The 15,134-nt window shown below is 41.0% G+C and overlaps 1 protein-coding gene across 1 annotated transcript; it reads right to left on the bottom strand.

The window, feature by feature from the left end:
• Positions 1–357: 357 nt before the first annotated feature.
• On the bottom strand, positions 358–14,977 carry LOC146653540 (solute carrier family 25 member 36-A-like). Its single transcript, XM_085379695.1, has 7 exons — positions 14,514–14,977; positions 11,870–12,034; positions 10,373–10,450; positions 8,121–8,221; positions 4,648–4,714; positions 3,135–3,424; positions 358–3,042 (listed from the first exon to the last, which is right to left on the bottom strand). Exons 1-7 carry the CDS (start codon positions 14,552–14,554, stop codon positions 2,849–2,851), a joined length of 936 nt encoding a protein of 311 aa, XP_085235821.1. The 5' UTR covers positions 14,555–14,977; the 3' UTR covers positions 358–2,848.
• Between the last annotated feature and the right edge of the window lie 157 nt (positions 14,978–15,134).

The following is a 15,134-nucleotide window of genomic DNA, read 5'->3' as shown; positions in this document are numbered from 1 at the left end:
GACTGTACATCATTTTATCTAACCCTGTTGTTGACAGTGTTGTTTACCCGTTAAGTTTTAGGTATTCACTCATCTTTCCATTTATATACATTTTGCAGTATAATATCTTATGTAGCCACCTACAGAAGATAGTGCCTCTTTATTACACCTAAATATTGCCAATATAGTTTCATGTTTTTGCTAATCCTAGGAAGAATACTAATTTGACAGATCCTGACAACACACTATGTTATTGTGATGCATTTTAGAGGCGTGAGCAGGCGAAAGATTTCAATATTTGCTTTAAGGGGAGGAAATAAGATTTTTTAACAAAAATTGTATTTCAGAGTAGTTAAGAAAGATGCTCTGACAGCAGAATACATTTGCACTCCTTCCGGTTTATTGACACTTTGTTTTACAAAAACAGTTATGAGAGAATGCATAGTGAGTCGCACTCACAGCCGACTCATCAAGGACAACATGGAGCAACACAACAAAGAGCGTCAGGAAAAGGCAAAAAATTTCAAGTGATTAACTTAAAAAACAAACAAAAAAAACCAAAACTCAACAACAACACTGTTTGCAGGTCTCCCGCCCACACAATACAACTGAATGACACACATGGGAGTCTGATCTGGGCAAGCGCACGCAAAAGAAACAAAACAAAAACAAAAACCCACACACACACTCACTGGTACATAATGCAAATGTGTGGGGGTTGAGGAATAACAAGGGAAGATTGGTTCATCTGACAAATAACAAGAAGAGATGCTTAGAAATGCACATGTACAGGGTCACATCACCCAAAGTTTAAAAAATAAAATAAAATGTACTCATTGTTAGCACTTTTACGCTCCAGATTTTTAGGAGTCAGGGGGAAAGATGAGGAAAGATTTTCTCTTATTTGAGTGAAATGACCCTTTAATCGGGTTAGGTACAATCAGCTCACACTATCTGTCCAGCCTTCAAAATCCACGTGAGTGAAGCCAGCACCATGATACGCAACTGTCCGATCGCTACTAGCAGCAACAGATCACTCGTGGATTTGCACGACATCAAGAGTGTGTGCTGATGGTACTGTATGCCACACGCACGCACACACTCTGCACTTTAACACAGAGAGTCTAAAGAAGAGTCTAGAGCATCCTTTGTGCGTGCTGTAAAACCAAGAGCTGAGCGGTGAAGTGTTTGGATAAAGACATCTGAAGGGCGAGCCCGTGGTCATAAAGCGAGATGTGCGTTGTTAGCGTAATGGGCTGAATCACCGTTTAACATACCGACTCTACAATGGGAGGATCACAACAGGAGGAAAGTTAACGGGATAAATACAATCACAGCAAAAACAACAAACAAAAACAAAAAAACACTGTATTGTTTGTAATGTTTAAACAAAGATGCCACAAAAAAAACCAAAAAAACAAAACCCTCAAAGGTTTCCAAAGAAGACATAAAACACACTGACCCTCTGGTCACACTCACCCAAAAAAAGATTTTTCTAACTGGTTGAAAACGACTGAAAAAAAACAAAACAACAACAACATTATAGGGAATCAAGAAAAACAAACTTCTTTTTTGTTTTTAAACTGCAGTTAATTAATGTGTGTTTTATGACACAGAATATTCCTGGCCAACCTCCTCCACGTGCTGGCTAAGCTGTACAACAAGTGTTCCAGTGTAAACTCAAGAGGATTGTCCTCGCCTGGAAAACTAGCCTGGATTTTCCAGCTAAGGGAATAAAAATTAGAGTACAATGAGATGAGCACTATGGAGAAAGAAAAGCCGCTATAAACAATAACGTTTTCTGAGAGAAAGGTAACAACTACCAAGTGCTCCAGTAAAGAAAACACACTACACGTCTGCATCTCGACTAAATTGGCCCGACAAATACAATCACGTTAGGTAGTTATTTCATATATTTATCTGCATCTATGCCACAGTCTGTTAAGCTTAGTTACCTCTACTGTTTTTTACTTCACACCATGAACCACAGCAGCATTTAGAGCGGTGGATTATACTGTTGTTTAGTTTGGTGAGATTACAGAATTGAATCATTTGGATGATAACAGAGTCAGTGTGAGGGACGCTGAAAACCAGCAGGTGACTGCATTTACCTTCATGATATGTAAAAACGGTGACTGAGGGCACCTGAAATCAAACAACACCAGTGTATGACTTGACGTTTTGTTGTTCTAGATCAGCCAGAGATGCATCTCCAGCTGCTCAACGGTCTTCACACAAGGCACGTCTTCTTCCATCCACCTCCCTCCACCCCTCTGTGAGCCACAAACCCCCGATTCGTCCTCGCTCTCAGGACCTCTGTGATGCACATCGAGATGAGCTATCGACTTCGGGGCCTTTGTATTCTGGATTTCTGCTGGTTCTCTGAGGGATATGTGGAGGACTATGCACTAGAGCTAAACTGTTTTTAAAAGAAAGTGATCATGAGGATTGGATCTAAGCTTTTTACTTAAGATGGTTCTATGCTCACTTGGTATTACGGAGCTTCATTATTAGTACGGTAATGTTAAGAGATAGAATATACTGGAAGTTAGCTTCTTTCTTCATAAGGAAGAAAGTTTACGTCAGAATGGAGAAAAGGATGGAATAAAAGTGAAAATAGGGGATCTACTTCTTTGCCACTGCTAAACCTCGATGCCCAAACCAACGCAAAGATCTTTCTCACACTCCTTCTTCGTCTATACAACAAAACTCCAGACTTTTTTATGAACGACCGCTCGTGTTGTCTTGTGTCACCAAGACAGCAGTTGAGGTGCTGTCTCTGGAAGCAGGCTGTTAGCTGTGCTAGCTGGTGTGCAGGTGCTCTGGGTCTCCTTTCTCCAAATAGAGGAGGGAGGGGGGTGGGGAGGCTTTAACCGTTCAGGAGGTAGACTACCAGCTCGTAGGTGCACATCATGATGCCCGTGTTGGGTATCTGGCGTACCAGGTGGGTGGTGAGACCGCGGTACAGGGCGCGGAAGCCCTCCTCTTTGGGCACTGTCGTTAGCGTCTGGAAGAAAGAGCGGTACTTGTTGCCTTCTTCGCGTAGTCGCGTGCGAATCACTTCTGCAAATTTGAACAAGAGAGAGGGTGGGTAAGAGAACATAATGGGGGGTGATCAGACATCCAGATGAGAACAGCTAGTAACAGCCTCTCACCATGAGGGTAAGCAATAGATGTGGCACAAGTCTTGGAGGTGGCAGCAGCAAGCATCATCCCCACAAAGTCTGAAGCATCTTTTGTCAAATCCTCCTCCTCGTCCATATTCTGTGGTGCCTTGGCCTCCAGGAGGCGCCGTTTAATGTTTTCATAGATCACAAAGTGGATCACAGTCTCTGAGATGCCGGCGTAGGATGCCGACATCCCTCTGTAGAAGCCCCGAAAGCCGTCTGTCTGATACACCTGACGCACGCACTCAAAAGCGCTCATCCTTCGCTCGCCTCGATTCCTGAAAACACAAGAAAAATGGAGGGATTACAAGCTGTGTAGCATACTGCTTCCTCTCACTGTGGATTTGGAGAAAAAACTGCTCTTCTTCAGAGACTTTAAGGAGGGATGAAGAGATATTGTACAGAAGTTGCATTTACAGAGCACAGTATGTAAAATAATTAACAATTCCAGCAGCCACTCAGCCTCTTATTAGTTACACCTATGATATCAAGCTCAGAATCCTGGATGACTTTCAGAAAACCTGACCTCTGACCTTGATATTGAGGTCGAGATCACTGAGATTCAACCTCAGAGATCCTCAGTAGACACACCTGTGGTATCAATTTGAAAATGCTAGAGTGACTCGTTCTCAAGTCACAAACTTGGGTGTTCACGCCGCCCAGCCATCTGTCCAGCGAGGTGATGACAATGCCACATCAGCTTTTCATGGCTCAGGGGTAACCCCCCCCCCCAAAAAAAAATACAAACAGAACCCCCCCCCAAACCCCTAAACGAAAGAAAACTGCACACAGTTACTAAGAATATAAAACATAAAACAGGGAGCTGAGCCACCTGACTTCCACACAAATGAAATTTAACCTTTGTCCGGGTAACATTACTCAACAAAACAAACAAAGCCACCCGTTTACAGAACAAAGCAAGGCTCCTGCAAAGATGGACTCCTCGATTACACTGCAGAAAATACAAAAGCACAGGATTTGTCTCCAGTTCACTGTTTAAATTTACACTGAAAACACATTCGAGTGTGTAAAGTGAAAACTGTTCTATGATCACCGAAGCGCATGCCAATTAACCTTTAGTCAGTTTGGCAACGTTTTGCATAGCAAGCCTCGTGGGAAGGGCACGAAAACACTTAAAGCTAAATGCAGAGCATTGAGTGTGATCTCTTTAAATTCAACCAATATCTAAACAGACAGCTCCTTGTTCTTAGTGTTTCAGAGTCAGATTTACAAGTACTTCTGAAACCTACTGTACATGTAAAATAAAGGAAAGTCAAAGCCTGAAGCTTTATGGTTATGAAAGACAGACCACACCCAGCCAGGCGAGCTGCACAAGGTCCAAACAAAAGCAGCGCTCGTTCAGTAGAACTGGTTTAAACTATGAAGGAGGATTCAGAAATAAAGATAGCAACATGTTCTTCAATGACAGCGAATATCTGTGTGGTGACGCATATCAGAGCAACAGACAAAAAAGAAAAAGAAAGCTACATGAACTGTTCACCTTGCATCCAGCTGTAGACGCGTCTTTATGAGCCATATTGGATTGGTTGCGGTGATGGCTGTAAAACCTAAAGAGGGCAAAAAAAAACACAACAAGGTTACTCTTCTACAAAATTAAGAAATATGATAAGCTAATTCTCAAGATGCTAACAGTAAAGTAAGAATAAACAGGTTCTTTTAGTAAAAAAAAATAAATTAAATTAAAAAAATATCAAAGCCACAAAAGCAGGTAGCCCCAAGTAGAGGGGAAACTGCATGTTATAAGATTTGTATGTCATGCTAACAGCTGTAAGAAAGAGAGAAAAACTCCATCTTATCCAATGAGCTAGGTGAGAGTTAGAGAAAGAAGAACCAGACATAAGAAGAAGCACAGATCTGTGGCGAGTACTCACGCAGACCCAAGTAACTCCTCACAGATGCAGCTAGAGACCCCTGGTGGTGCGGGGGTCTCATGCCCTTGCGAGAGGAGAGCTACGGTAGAGTAAAAGCCTAAAACAGACACAGGGCTTGTGTGTTTGCGAAAAGACCCGGCATGCAACCATTCAAGATCCCATTCCCACCATCACCCCGCAGGATTTAACATAATGCACAACGTCATGTGAAATCTCACTCACTCACACTCACACACACACACACACACACACACACACACACACACAAAGACAGCAGAATGGATATGACGGGAGAGAACAGCTGTTCATTGATTGAAATAAACTTACATAAAAATAACAGTTTAATGCAAGAGTACTGCAAAACTACAATGCCGCATGGATACCTGCAGTTCTGAGGGATTAAGGGATAATAGGGACGGTTATGCTCATTTTCAGCTCTACTAGAAAAGCTCAGCATTATCTTTTTATTTTTACTGAGCCTTTCTGCAGCTCCTCAACCATCATATCCAAGTGTGTCAAGCAGAGAATCATCTGCTAACAATTTATTTCAAACCCTAAAACTGAAAACACTCTGCACTGTCTATTATACTTTACGCTCCTATATAGAGCCTCTTAATGTCATCTTTCACCTGCGATTCGGATTTTTACTAGGTTATGCAATCTATATTCCATACATCTTAATATTACTTAATATTTGTATTTAAATGTTAGTGGTAGGGAAGGGAAAAAAAGAATACAGCATAGTATCGCAATCTTTTGCATGGTGATATTATATCGATACATGGAGACCAGATATTGATATTTTATTAAATAAATTAAAATACTGTGGGAATAGTATAAACGAGGAATCATCGAATGCACAACCATCCTGAGGCTGAAAGACTAGCATCTACGCTTACTCTTCCTGCTATCAACAGCAGAAAACTGCTCTAGCCTCTGCTATGTGTGTCACGTAAAGATGAGATGACTGTTAACACCTCGTCACCTGTCACTTCAGCTCAGGAAGCTCTGTTGGTTGCTGCTGGAGGGAAATGTAGTGACGCTGACCTTGACTGGTTTGCTGAAAGGTCTAAGTCATGGTGTGCTACAAGTGGTGTTACTGTGAACTTTGGATTCACCCAGAAACTCAGTGAAGCAGTCTGACTGACCCATATCATACAGGTTTATTATTCCCAAAACAATCAGCCACTTGAGAGCAGATAACCCACCCCTGACATGCAAGGCATCAGAGAATTGTGGAGTGGTATTTAAATCTGACCTCATAACACATTTATTTTAATCAGCATTGCAAAGGGAGCCATACACACACACAGCAACTAGTAAAGAAACACAAGTGATGCCTGTAGGATTTTCCTACAACCCCTATTCCATAGAAGTTGGGACGCAGTAAAATCGAAATAAAACTGAATGCAATGCATTTGAAAATCTCAGAAATATGCACTGATTTCCATGACAGAATCATTCCTGTTTTTACTGAAGTTCTGTCTGTACATCCAGAATGTGCACAGGGATTTCTTTTAGAGCTCTTTTAGTGATTTTATATACTGTAGATGATGAGATATTTAATGTCTGATTAACAGTATGATGAAATTTATAGACACCGTTTCCTGGAAACTGGTGAAAGGCTGTCCCTCTAAAATGCTCTTCATCATCATGCTCCAATCATGTTACTGACCTGTTGCCAGGTAACCTATTTAGTTGCAAAATGTTCCTCCAAATGTTTCTTTTTAGTCCAATTGACTTTTATAGCCTTCTGCTGTCTTCACCCAACTTTCTGGGGCATGCTGCTGCCATCAAATTCAACATGAGCTAATATGTTTGATAAAAAGTAAAATGTCTAGATTTGAACATTTCATGACTTTTTTTTGTGTTTTACTGGGAACAGTATTTGGGTTGATGAGATTTACAACTCATTGTATTCTGTTGTCATTTACATTGTACACACGTCACAACTTGTATGGAACTGGATTTTAATCAAATTTGATACAATATTAGTTTTACCACTTTAACTTTCATGTAACATGACTATTTGTGGAAGCTTACCAACACTGAAGAGTCAAGATCAATATGCTCACAACATTAGAAACAACTGCTATTTTAGTTTCTAAAAAGCAGGACACGATGATGCATGTCTGTCTGATGCCTTGGGGACTAGTTGCATAAAACACCTCTAGTTTTCTCCTTCTTCTTCTTTTGACATAGCCATTTACTGCAATGAAAAAGACTTTATAGATTTAAAACTCTATAGTTTTTAAGGAAACGATATGGATGTGCATTTCATATTTGCAGTCTGACCTTTATTGCACCACCAAATTAGTTTAAGAATGAAGAGATTATATTTGTGCTGGATAAAGAAAAAAGAAAGCACAAAAAACAAAAGCTAATTTAAATACAAAACAAAAAACAAACAAAAAACACACACGTGCCAAAACCTGCAGTTCCCACATTGGCCACTTGAGGCTGGTTCCAAAAGTGAGTCATTCTTCACAGACTCCAGTGTTCAAATGTACAAATAAACTGACTTATGGTTCTGGAAATGTGACATCAACATGTGCAACATGTGCAACATGTGCCAATCAGTGCATGACACTGATTGGCCAGTCAATGGCGTAACTCGATGACTCATGAGAGCCACTCTCTTACAAAAATCAGAAACGCCATTTTTGAAATCCAGCAACGAGGGAAACGGCTACACAAAAACAACACGGTGGTCCCGGAGTCTGAAAAAGCCATACACTGAGCAGCAGGTATTGCATCACTATCCCCTGCTGTCATGTTGTTTGTTGGATAGAAATGACGCCGTGGACTTTCGGGCGCGTTGCTATAACGACCCTATGCATATTAAGTGGTACTCAATTATCATGAAAAAAATGACTGAAACCGAGTACAGTAAAGTTGAGTTGAGTAGAGTAGGTACTAGTAGTCTTTTGTACCACCACTGTGGGGATTCTTTAAGTTTAAGGCAAGGAAGTTAAAATCTTAAATCCATAGAAGAAGACTGTAAGAAAAAGACTTGAGAGTGTTTTATGCAACTAATTTAACTTTGACTTTAAAAAAGACTTTTTTGCAGACATGTAGTTACCTGCTATTCCAGCCGACACCATGTGCACCTGTGTGGAGTCAGGTTCCAACACGCCGTTCAGTTTCTCTTTGGCAGTGGAGTAAGCACCAAAGTAGATTGCTCTATTAGTAGAAAAGGAGGACAAAAAAAGGGGGTCAGCATGTGTTAAACTGGAATGAGGCAAAACAAGTTATATATGCCATGTTTTTGTATTTCAGCGCACAACTAATTAGTCTGAGCCACTGCCTCCAGTAGCAATACAGCTCATCAATTACACTGCATTAACAAGTGTACAACTGCCCTCGTGTCTGGTTCAGTTTAATGGGGTTTAAAAATTCATTAGGTGTAAAGCCAAGAGCAGAACTAATATTCTCAGCAAATCAGCCTAGTTGGACAAATAAGGCTTTCAGCAAAAAAAGCATGCCTTCATTTATTTGCAGTAATTATCTTTAGTTGTTTTCACTAATTAAAATGGTCATAATGATCATGTTCACACTTGTGTCTAAATAGGAGCGCTGCTTTTGCTTTTATTCCAGTAATGGCACTACGCTGTGCGCCATCTGGTTCATTTGTACACCGGTTTGTCAAATGTGCTTAGTCAGACTTTTAATGATGTTTGGAGTTCATCCGTCACATTGTAGTGCGAATCTTTGCTTGCTTTTCATTAAATCTCCATCTGTACTCAGGAGTCCTCTTTTCCTTCCTTTCCTCTACCTAACCATTTGTTCATATAACACTAACAAAACACTTAGTGTATGCTTAGCACTGGCACCTGCTTCCGCAGCACTAGCTGCTGCCCACTGCCATTAGTCACCACTTTGCTTCTCTCATTACCAGTCAGAGCGGTTAATGAAATGAAACTATTATGGCAGTTGGTTAGAAGTTTTCCCCAGGCTTAGACTATGTGAACACGTCGCCATGAAGTCAGTGGTGCACAAACTGCTGAGAATGCCATGACAATGAATGGCTCCTTAATGAGTGTGGATCCCTGATTCTTCTTCGTCACCAAGTAACCTCAGCAAACGTTGTAGTAGTTACAGAGCACAACTGTTTTTCACAGGCTATGGAGCTGTAGACTTTTTACCAGATACTTAAATCAACATTTCTTTAAAGCACACAGTATTTTTAGTGCTCTTGATTCTTCAAGGTTGTCAAAAACTATATGAGCTTATGATATCAAACTATGTAACAATATAGACAAAAATATCTACAACAGCAGCAAGGAGTGCAGAAGATGATTAAATACGCCTGCACTCCTGTAGCTTACTGTGTGCACATGGATCAATCTACAATCAGAACATGGCTGTACAAATTTGACCTGCATAGAAATGATGCCAAGAAAGGCCTTTGGTGTCAAAAAGGAACAGAGGCCAATTACTTGGCCACAGTAACAATAAATTTTTTTGGAGTAGATCAATGACACCTGTTCAAAAGAATTACCTCACACCAACTAAAACAAGGTGGTGGAAATTTTCTTGTCTAACAGTCATTAATTCACCCACGAATACGGAATCTTAATAACCAGTAAACATTTGGACACATGTTCCAAAATTGGAAGCTGAACATAGCGGGATAATCATCATCTAGGAATGACTCAGAAAGATGAAATGGAGGATTATGGATGGTCAAAATAATAATGCAGGAAGACAGTGAGAAAAAAGATAAGAATAAAACCATCAGAGCAAACCATTTTATCTGTTCAGCTTGACTCCACAATGTTTTGAAACTGATAACAAATAATGATGATAGAATTAACTATAACTATTAAACTAGTACTTGGCTAACAGTCTCTTTCTGCCCCTCATTTGCCGGCTGTGGTTCAGGTGGTAGAACTGGTCGTCTACCATCCCGAGTTGACCCAACTGCATCAGAGTGTGAGTGTTTGTGATGTTAGCTAAAAGTGCTTGGATATAGATAAAAGCACGGTTTGATGTTCCAGGATCAATATGGCAACTGACCAGTCATACTGTTGGGATGTCATAGCTTTGCAATGAACAAGAAATGGCTCTATAATATAATAAATATATTATATGCCAATATATAACCATATTATATAAATATATGCCAATATAATAAATTATATTATCAAGTTAAGTTTGCTGTTAGCTAACTTCTAATGCAAACTGAATGCTCAGACAACGTGATTTAGTTGTAATACTGATCCTGGTCCTATGTTATGATGACGCATTAACAAAACCAACACGGGTATATCAGGTCGTGCTTTTGTACGTAATGCTAACAGTAAGAAAAACACAACGTATCACATAACTTACCTGGAAGGTGCCACACCCACCAAATTTGGCCCCAAGCCTCTGAAGAGAGATCGAGGTCCCTCTTTCTGCAATATCAATCTGAACACACACACACACACACACACACACACACACACACACACACACACACACACACACACAGAAATATGTGGATTAGAAGCAACGTATTGCACAAAACTCCAAGGTTATCTGACAGAAAGTCTTTTCCTAAAGATGATGCCAGTCAGACAATCCCAGAGTGCCAGCCCTATTTATAGTCATTACAGTTTTGTTATGCCCCCCTCACCACATCACCAACCCAGACCCTCTGTGTTGAACCTTAACCTAGTTTCAAAGCCCTAAAACAAGCAGGCAATCTAAGAATAGCAAAAACTGTCACTCCAACACTTGGATTGTCGTGTGTAATGAACACCGCAAGGTCTAGGGGGACACACAATAAAACACAATGTCTCAGTTTGTTCCCAAGGATTAGGAGCACTCCACCACTTTAAAGAGTGGCAGCACCCAATGTGCTATGCTGCAGGTTGTTTTCACCCAAATCAACATGAGATTTACAAGTAGTAATAATTAAACTAGAGCCAGAAATTGTGATATGATTTTGCTCATTTCTCAGTCTTTGGCAACAGCTTCCAAAAGCTGAAGAGTTTCAGTCTCCAGTCATGAATCAGGTCTAAATACTGGTGTGCAGTTTCAGCTTTAGTTAGCAGGGGTAGCCAGGTGTTTTCACACAGGCCTGCTGACTGCACCCCTTCATCTACAGCCTGCAACATGTCAACAATGTCTGTACTCAGCAGCAGCTGGAGAACATATAAAACATGAATAAGTTAGGAATACACTACATCCTGCAGAGCAAAGCTGCAGCTGGCAACTCCCATATGACTAAACTGGAAAGGTAGCACTCTGCCATCGAACACACTTTTTTCAGAGTAGCATTCGCTCCTCTTCTAAAGTTGCCATGCTGCTTTTGGGTTGCCACAATGGGTTTGGTTTTTACATCGGATGCTAATGAAACCCTACATTTGGGATTTGTGTCTCATTCTGGGACTGAACCAGGGATCATTAACGTGTTAGTCCAATGTGTAAACCACTACACCCTCTGCCTAAATCTGTATGGTATTGCTGTGACTGTCATAACAGATACTGTGACTGATGATTAGTTTCACAAATAAAATCACAGATAAATAAATGGTAACAGTTGGATTTGCTGTGAAATGTCCTCTTTGACTAAAGCAACTAGTGTGTTCTCCTGTGTGTACCTCTCCCAAAGGCTGCTATTGAGGAGTTGTATTTCAGGGAGAGAGTGGTTTTGCCAGGGGGGCACTGGCCAGATTAAACCACCTCTCGGGGAGAGTACAGACAACTGAATACACATGTGAACAGCTCCACTCATTTTAGCTCAAATAACTGTAAGCTGCTAATTCAAAGCAATGCTAACATTATGTACAATGTCAAAATATGCTCTGTGTGTATGTGTGTGACATGTTAAAAGATACCCACTTGAGACAGTGCAGGGGGCCCGGTGGAGACACACGGGCCACGCTGGCCCCATTGACAGTGCTGAGCTGAACCTCAGACACATAGAGGGTGATGGAGGATGACTGGAGACGGGTCTTCACTACTTCCAGTGGACAAGTCAATATGGCTCCTACGGTGCCCCCACATCTGGTGCAAAAACAGAGAAGGCTGATGTGAGCCAGCAAAGCACAACAGATAAAATCGGCACAAACAGTTCCTGTATTCTTTACCAAAAGATCCGCAAAGCGTTGCCTAAACGAATCACCCGGTGTGGTGAGTGGAATTCTAAAGATCCCAGGCATGTAGACAAGAAAAAGCACAGTGTTGGGATAGAAAGCCAGCCAGGAATGCTTTGTGTTTCTTGGGAAGTAACAGCATGCTCCCATTTAGCACCACACCATATTAAAATTCCTAGATATGTGGATTTTAATAAACTAGGAAACAAATAAAAATACTTCTGTTTTTAGCAGGCTTCAAAGTCAGGTGCAGCCAGCCCCACTTTGTATTCATCATGTCATACATCAGGACAAAGATGTATCATTAGTTTCTCTGAAGCATAAGTAATCGTATATGTTTGGAATACTATAAATTCTTCCTAATCAGCTGCCTCTCCAGCGAGCTTTTCAGTTATACCCCTTGTTCTCCTCTGCAGAATCAATTACATTGCTGTAGTGCCATGTGAACCAGTTCTCCCCTAGCTGCCAGTTCTGATTGGAATGACTCGCAAGCTTATTGGATCTCAAGATCACAGTAGGATCAGCACTGAAGACTGACCTGGTTAGCCTGCCAGAAAGGAAGCTGAGAAGGGAAACTGCCAAGAGTAGCCAGTTTGCAGCAACTAAACATTTAGAATTACAACAAGGGGATTTTGTCAGGCAGATTCAAATATAAAAATAAATCTCTATACTTTCTGATATTAATGGCCACTTGAGTGGCCATTAATATCAGAAAGCTAAGTGCAGAAAACATTGGAACCTTGGTTTAGATCATCATGGTTAGAAGAGGATTCTTAGAACAGTGTAAATGTAGTAATAAAGCTTGGTTATTTCAACCAATGGCAGCTAATTATGTTTCACAGAAACTAAAGGCTACCTCATTTTATGTGTACAAAGCTAACGCTGCAGTCTTAGATCATGGGGATGTACAAGTTAAATGTATCACTTTTAGTATAATTGTAATGAAACTGAATGTGAAAAGAAAACTAATATATCATTGATGCTCTAAATGATCTTAATGCCTACACCATGTTCATTGCAATATTCAGGGCTCCCATGCATTGCTAATTTTGAATTTTTAAGACAGACTTTTTTTAAGCATGAGGTACAATAGATATTGTGGCTAACATATCTTGTAAACATACTGTTATTATTTATTTTTTTACAGTTTTTACAAATATTCAAACAGCAGGTACAACGTACAGTCAGGTACGAAAAGTAAAACAAACTGCATCGACAAAGCACAAGAATATTATCTACATGAACTCGATAAATAAACTGAGCCTAACAGGACTGTATTGGTCAGGTCCTGTTAGGTTTAGTTTAGGCTAGGCAATAGCAAAAGAATTGTAAACAGCAGTTATCTACACTTAAAGTTAATTTTCAACTGATACCAAAACAGAGAGTGTGTGTGTCTGTGTGTTAGAGAGAGAGAGAGACACACACACAGATAAACAGGGAAAGCAAGTCCCCAAAACACAGTTTTTAGCAGAGGTGAAGTAATCAAGAGTCAGATAATTACTGTATATAAAGGGAAAGCAGGACATCAGAGACATCATACGACTACAGCTTAATATGCAAAAACTGACTCCTTTAACAAGATAACACCCACTCAACATGTTCAGGCCTACAAAAGCAGAACTCTTATCCGTGCTTTTCTTAAATATGGTTTAGTATGCCAGTGTAATAAACTGCTGCATGTTGTTAAAGAGAAGCAAAGAGCTCATTTAAGCTGATAAATGATCCCTTTGCCCATTTCTAGTGCTGAAACACTAGTATTGTGTTTCACTGTGTACCAGGTCAGTCTTTCAGACGGAAGATGAACGTTTCTGCAAAATTCACGGATCTGCAAAAATACAGGATTGCTGATTCACACCCTTTCGTAACAGTCCCAGGCTGTGATTCAATCATAGTTGAACGTGCTATATACCGAATATGCTTTGGAAAACGAGTTTGATACAAGCCTATAGTTAAGATACGCTGACATAGTTGAGATGTCACTATTTCGAGTGACCTTTACTGGGAGTCTGCCCACATTTGTTTTGCTGCACACAAGGCGCACAGACGTTTAAAGACGCCGGCTTTCTAAAGCCAAAATTTTCCTGGTCGTACCTATAAATAATATATGATAATACACAACTCTGACGAAGACTTCCGAGTGTTCGTAAAAAGCCATTTCATTCATACATTGAAATGTCATTGAGAAAACTGCGAGTGCGCATACGTGAGGACAAGATTAGCTGACATCTGACAGTGATGCAAAAAGTTATCTCTGGGTTACCTTTACGCAACTACCCAAAGCCAAAATACACATAATGGACAGCTACAGCGTCTATAGCGATTGCAATTAACTCACAGTGTGTGGCTAGCTAGCCCCGCTCTGACGACAGGAAGACGAGGAATATACTCACCCTCCAGCAAACAGATGAACTAAGGTATCTCTTTGACTCATTGTGGATCATATTCGGGAAGCGTCCACGGGGCACCACACAGGGGGCAACGGGAACGTAAGTGAAGAGACGGGGGAATGTCGACCCCGTCGTAGCAAGCAAATGTTACTCAGCAGGTCTGTGTTGTGGTGGAGGTCAGCTGCGTGCTAAAAGCGAGGGTATGTAACAGCTAACTTAGCTAGCTCGCGCTAGCTGCCACGGCTAGCGGGAGTGCGTTGGTAATGGCAGACGTCAGAGCGACAGGACAGCGTCTTCTCCTTTCTGAACGGGACACTGCTTCACCGTAAAAGTGTGCGTGTCTTTAATGTTGTCGGGTAATTCCAGTCTTGTGGTAATAAGATCAACTATGGACTACACTCGACCTCCCTCCCGCTGACGTGCTATTGCCTCACTGAGGAGCTCTGCGGGTCACGTCGCAATGTTTATCGTCGAATGGGAAGCCGCAAAACAGAGGAGCCGATTGGCTGAGGGATCCCTGTCACTATTCTTTCACGTGATGTCGTTTGAGGGCAGAGATCGTCACTGGACTCAGAGAAACGAGCTGGGCTGATGTAACGTAGAAGAGACACGAAACGAGGCTGA

Source organism: Rhamphochromis longiceps, linkage group LG14, assembly GCF_057381845.1.
Source record: "Rhamphochromis longiceps isolate RC_006_pf linkage group LG14, R_longiceps_female_GT1.1, whole genome shotgun sequence".
NCBI classification, from domain to species: domain Eukaryota; kingdom Metazoa; phylum Chordata; class Actinopteri; order Cichliformes; family Cichlidae; genus Rhamphochromis; species Rhamphochromis longiceps.
Note: the sequence above shows the minus strand (reverse complement) of the source record. Positions and strands in the feature narration are given on the sequence as shown.

Bases quoted from the DNA above. Each gene is read 5' to 3' on its own strand.
- LOC146653540 (XM_085379695.1), bottom strand. From the start codon at position 14,554: ATGAGTCAAAGAGATACCTTAGTTCATCTGTTTGCTGGAGG. The intron at 8,222-10,372 runs GTAAGTTATGTG...TTCTACTAATAG, and splicing joins GTGGGTGTGGCACCTTCCAG to AGCAATCTACTTTGGTGCTT. The intron at 4,715-8,120 runs GTAACTACATGT...TGCCCTCTTTAG, and splicing joins GGTGTCGGCTGGAATAGCAG to GTTTTACAGCCATCACCGCA.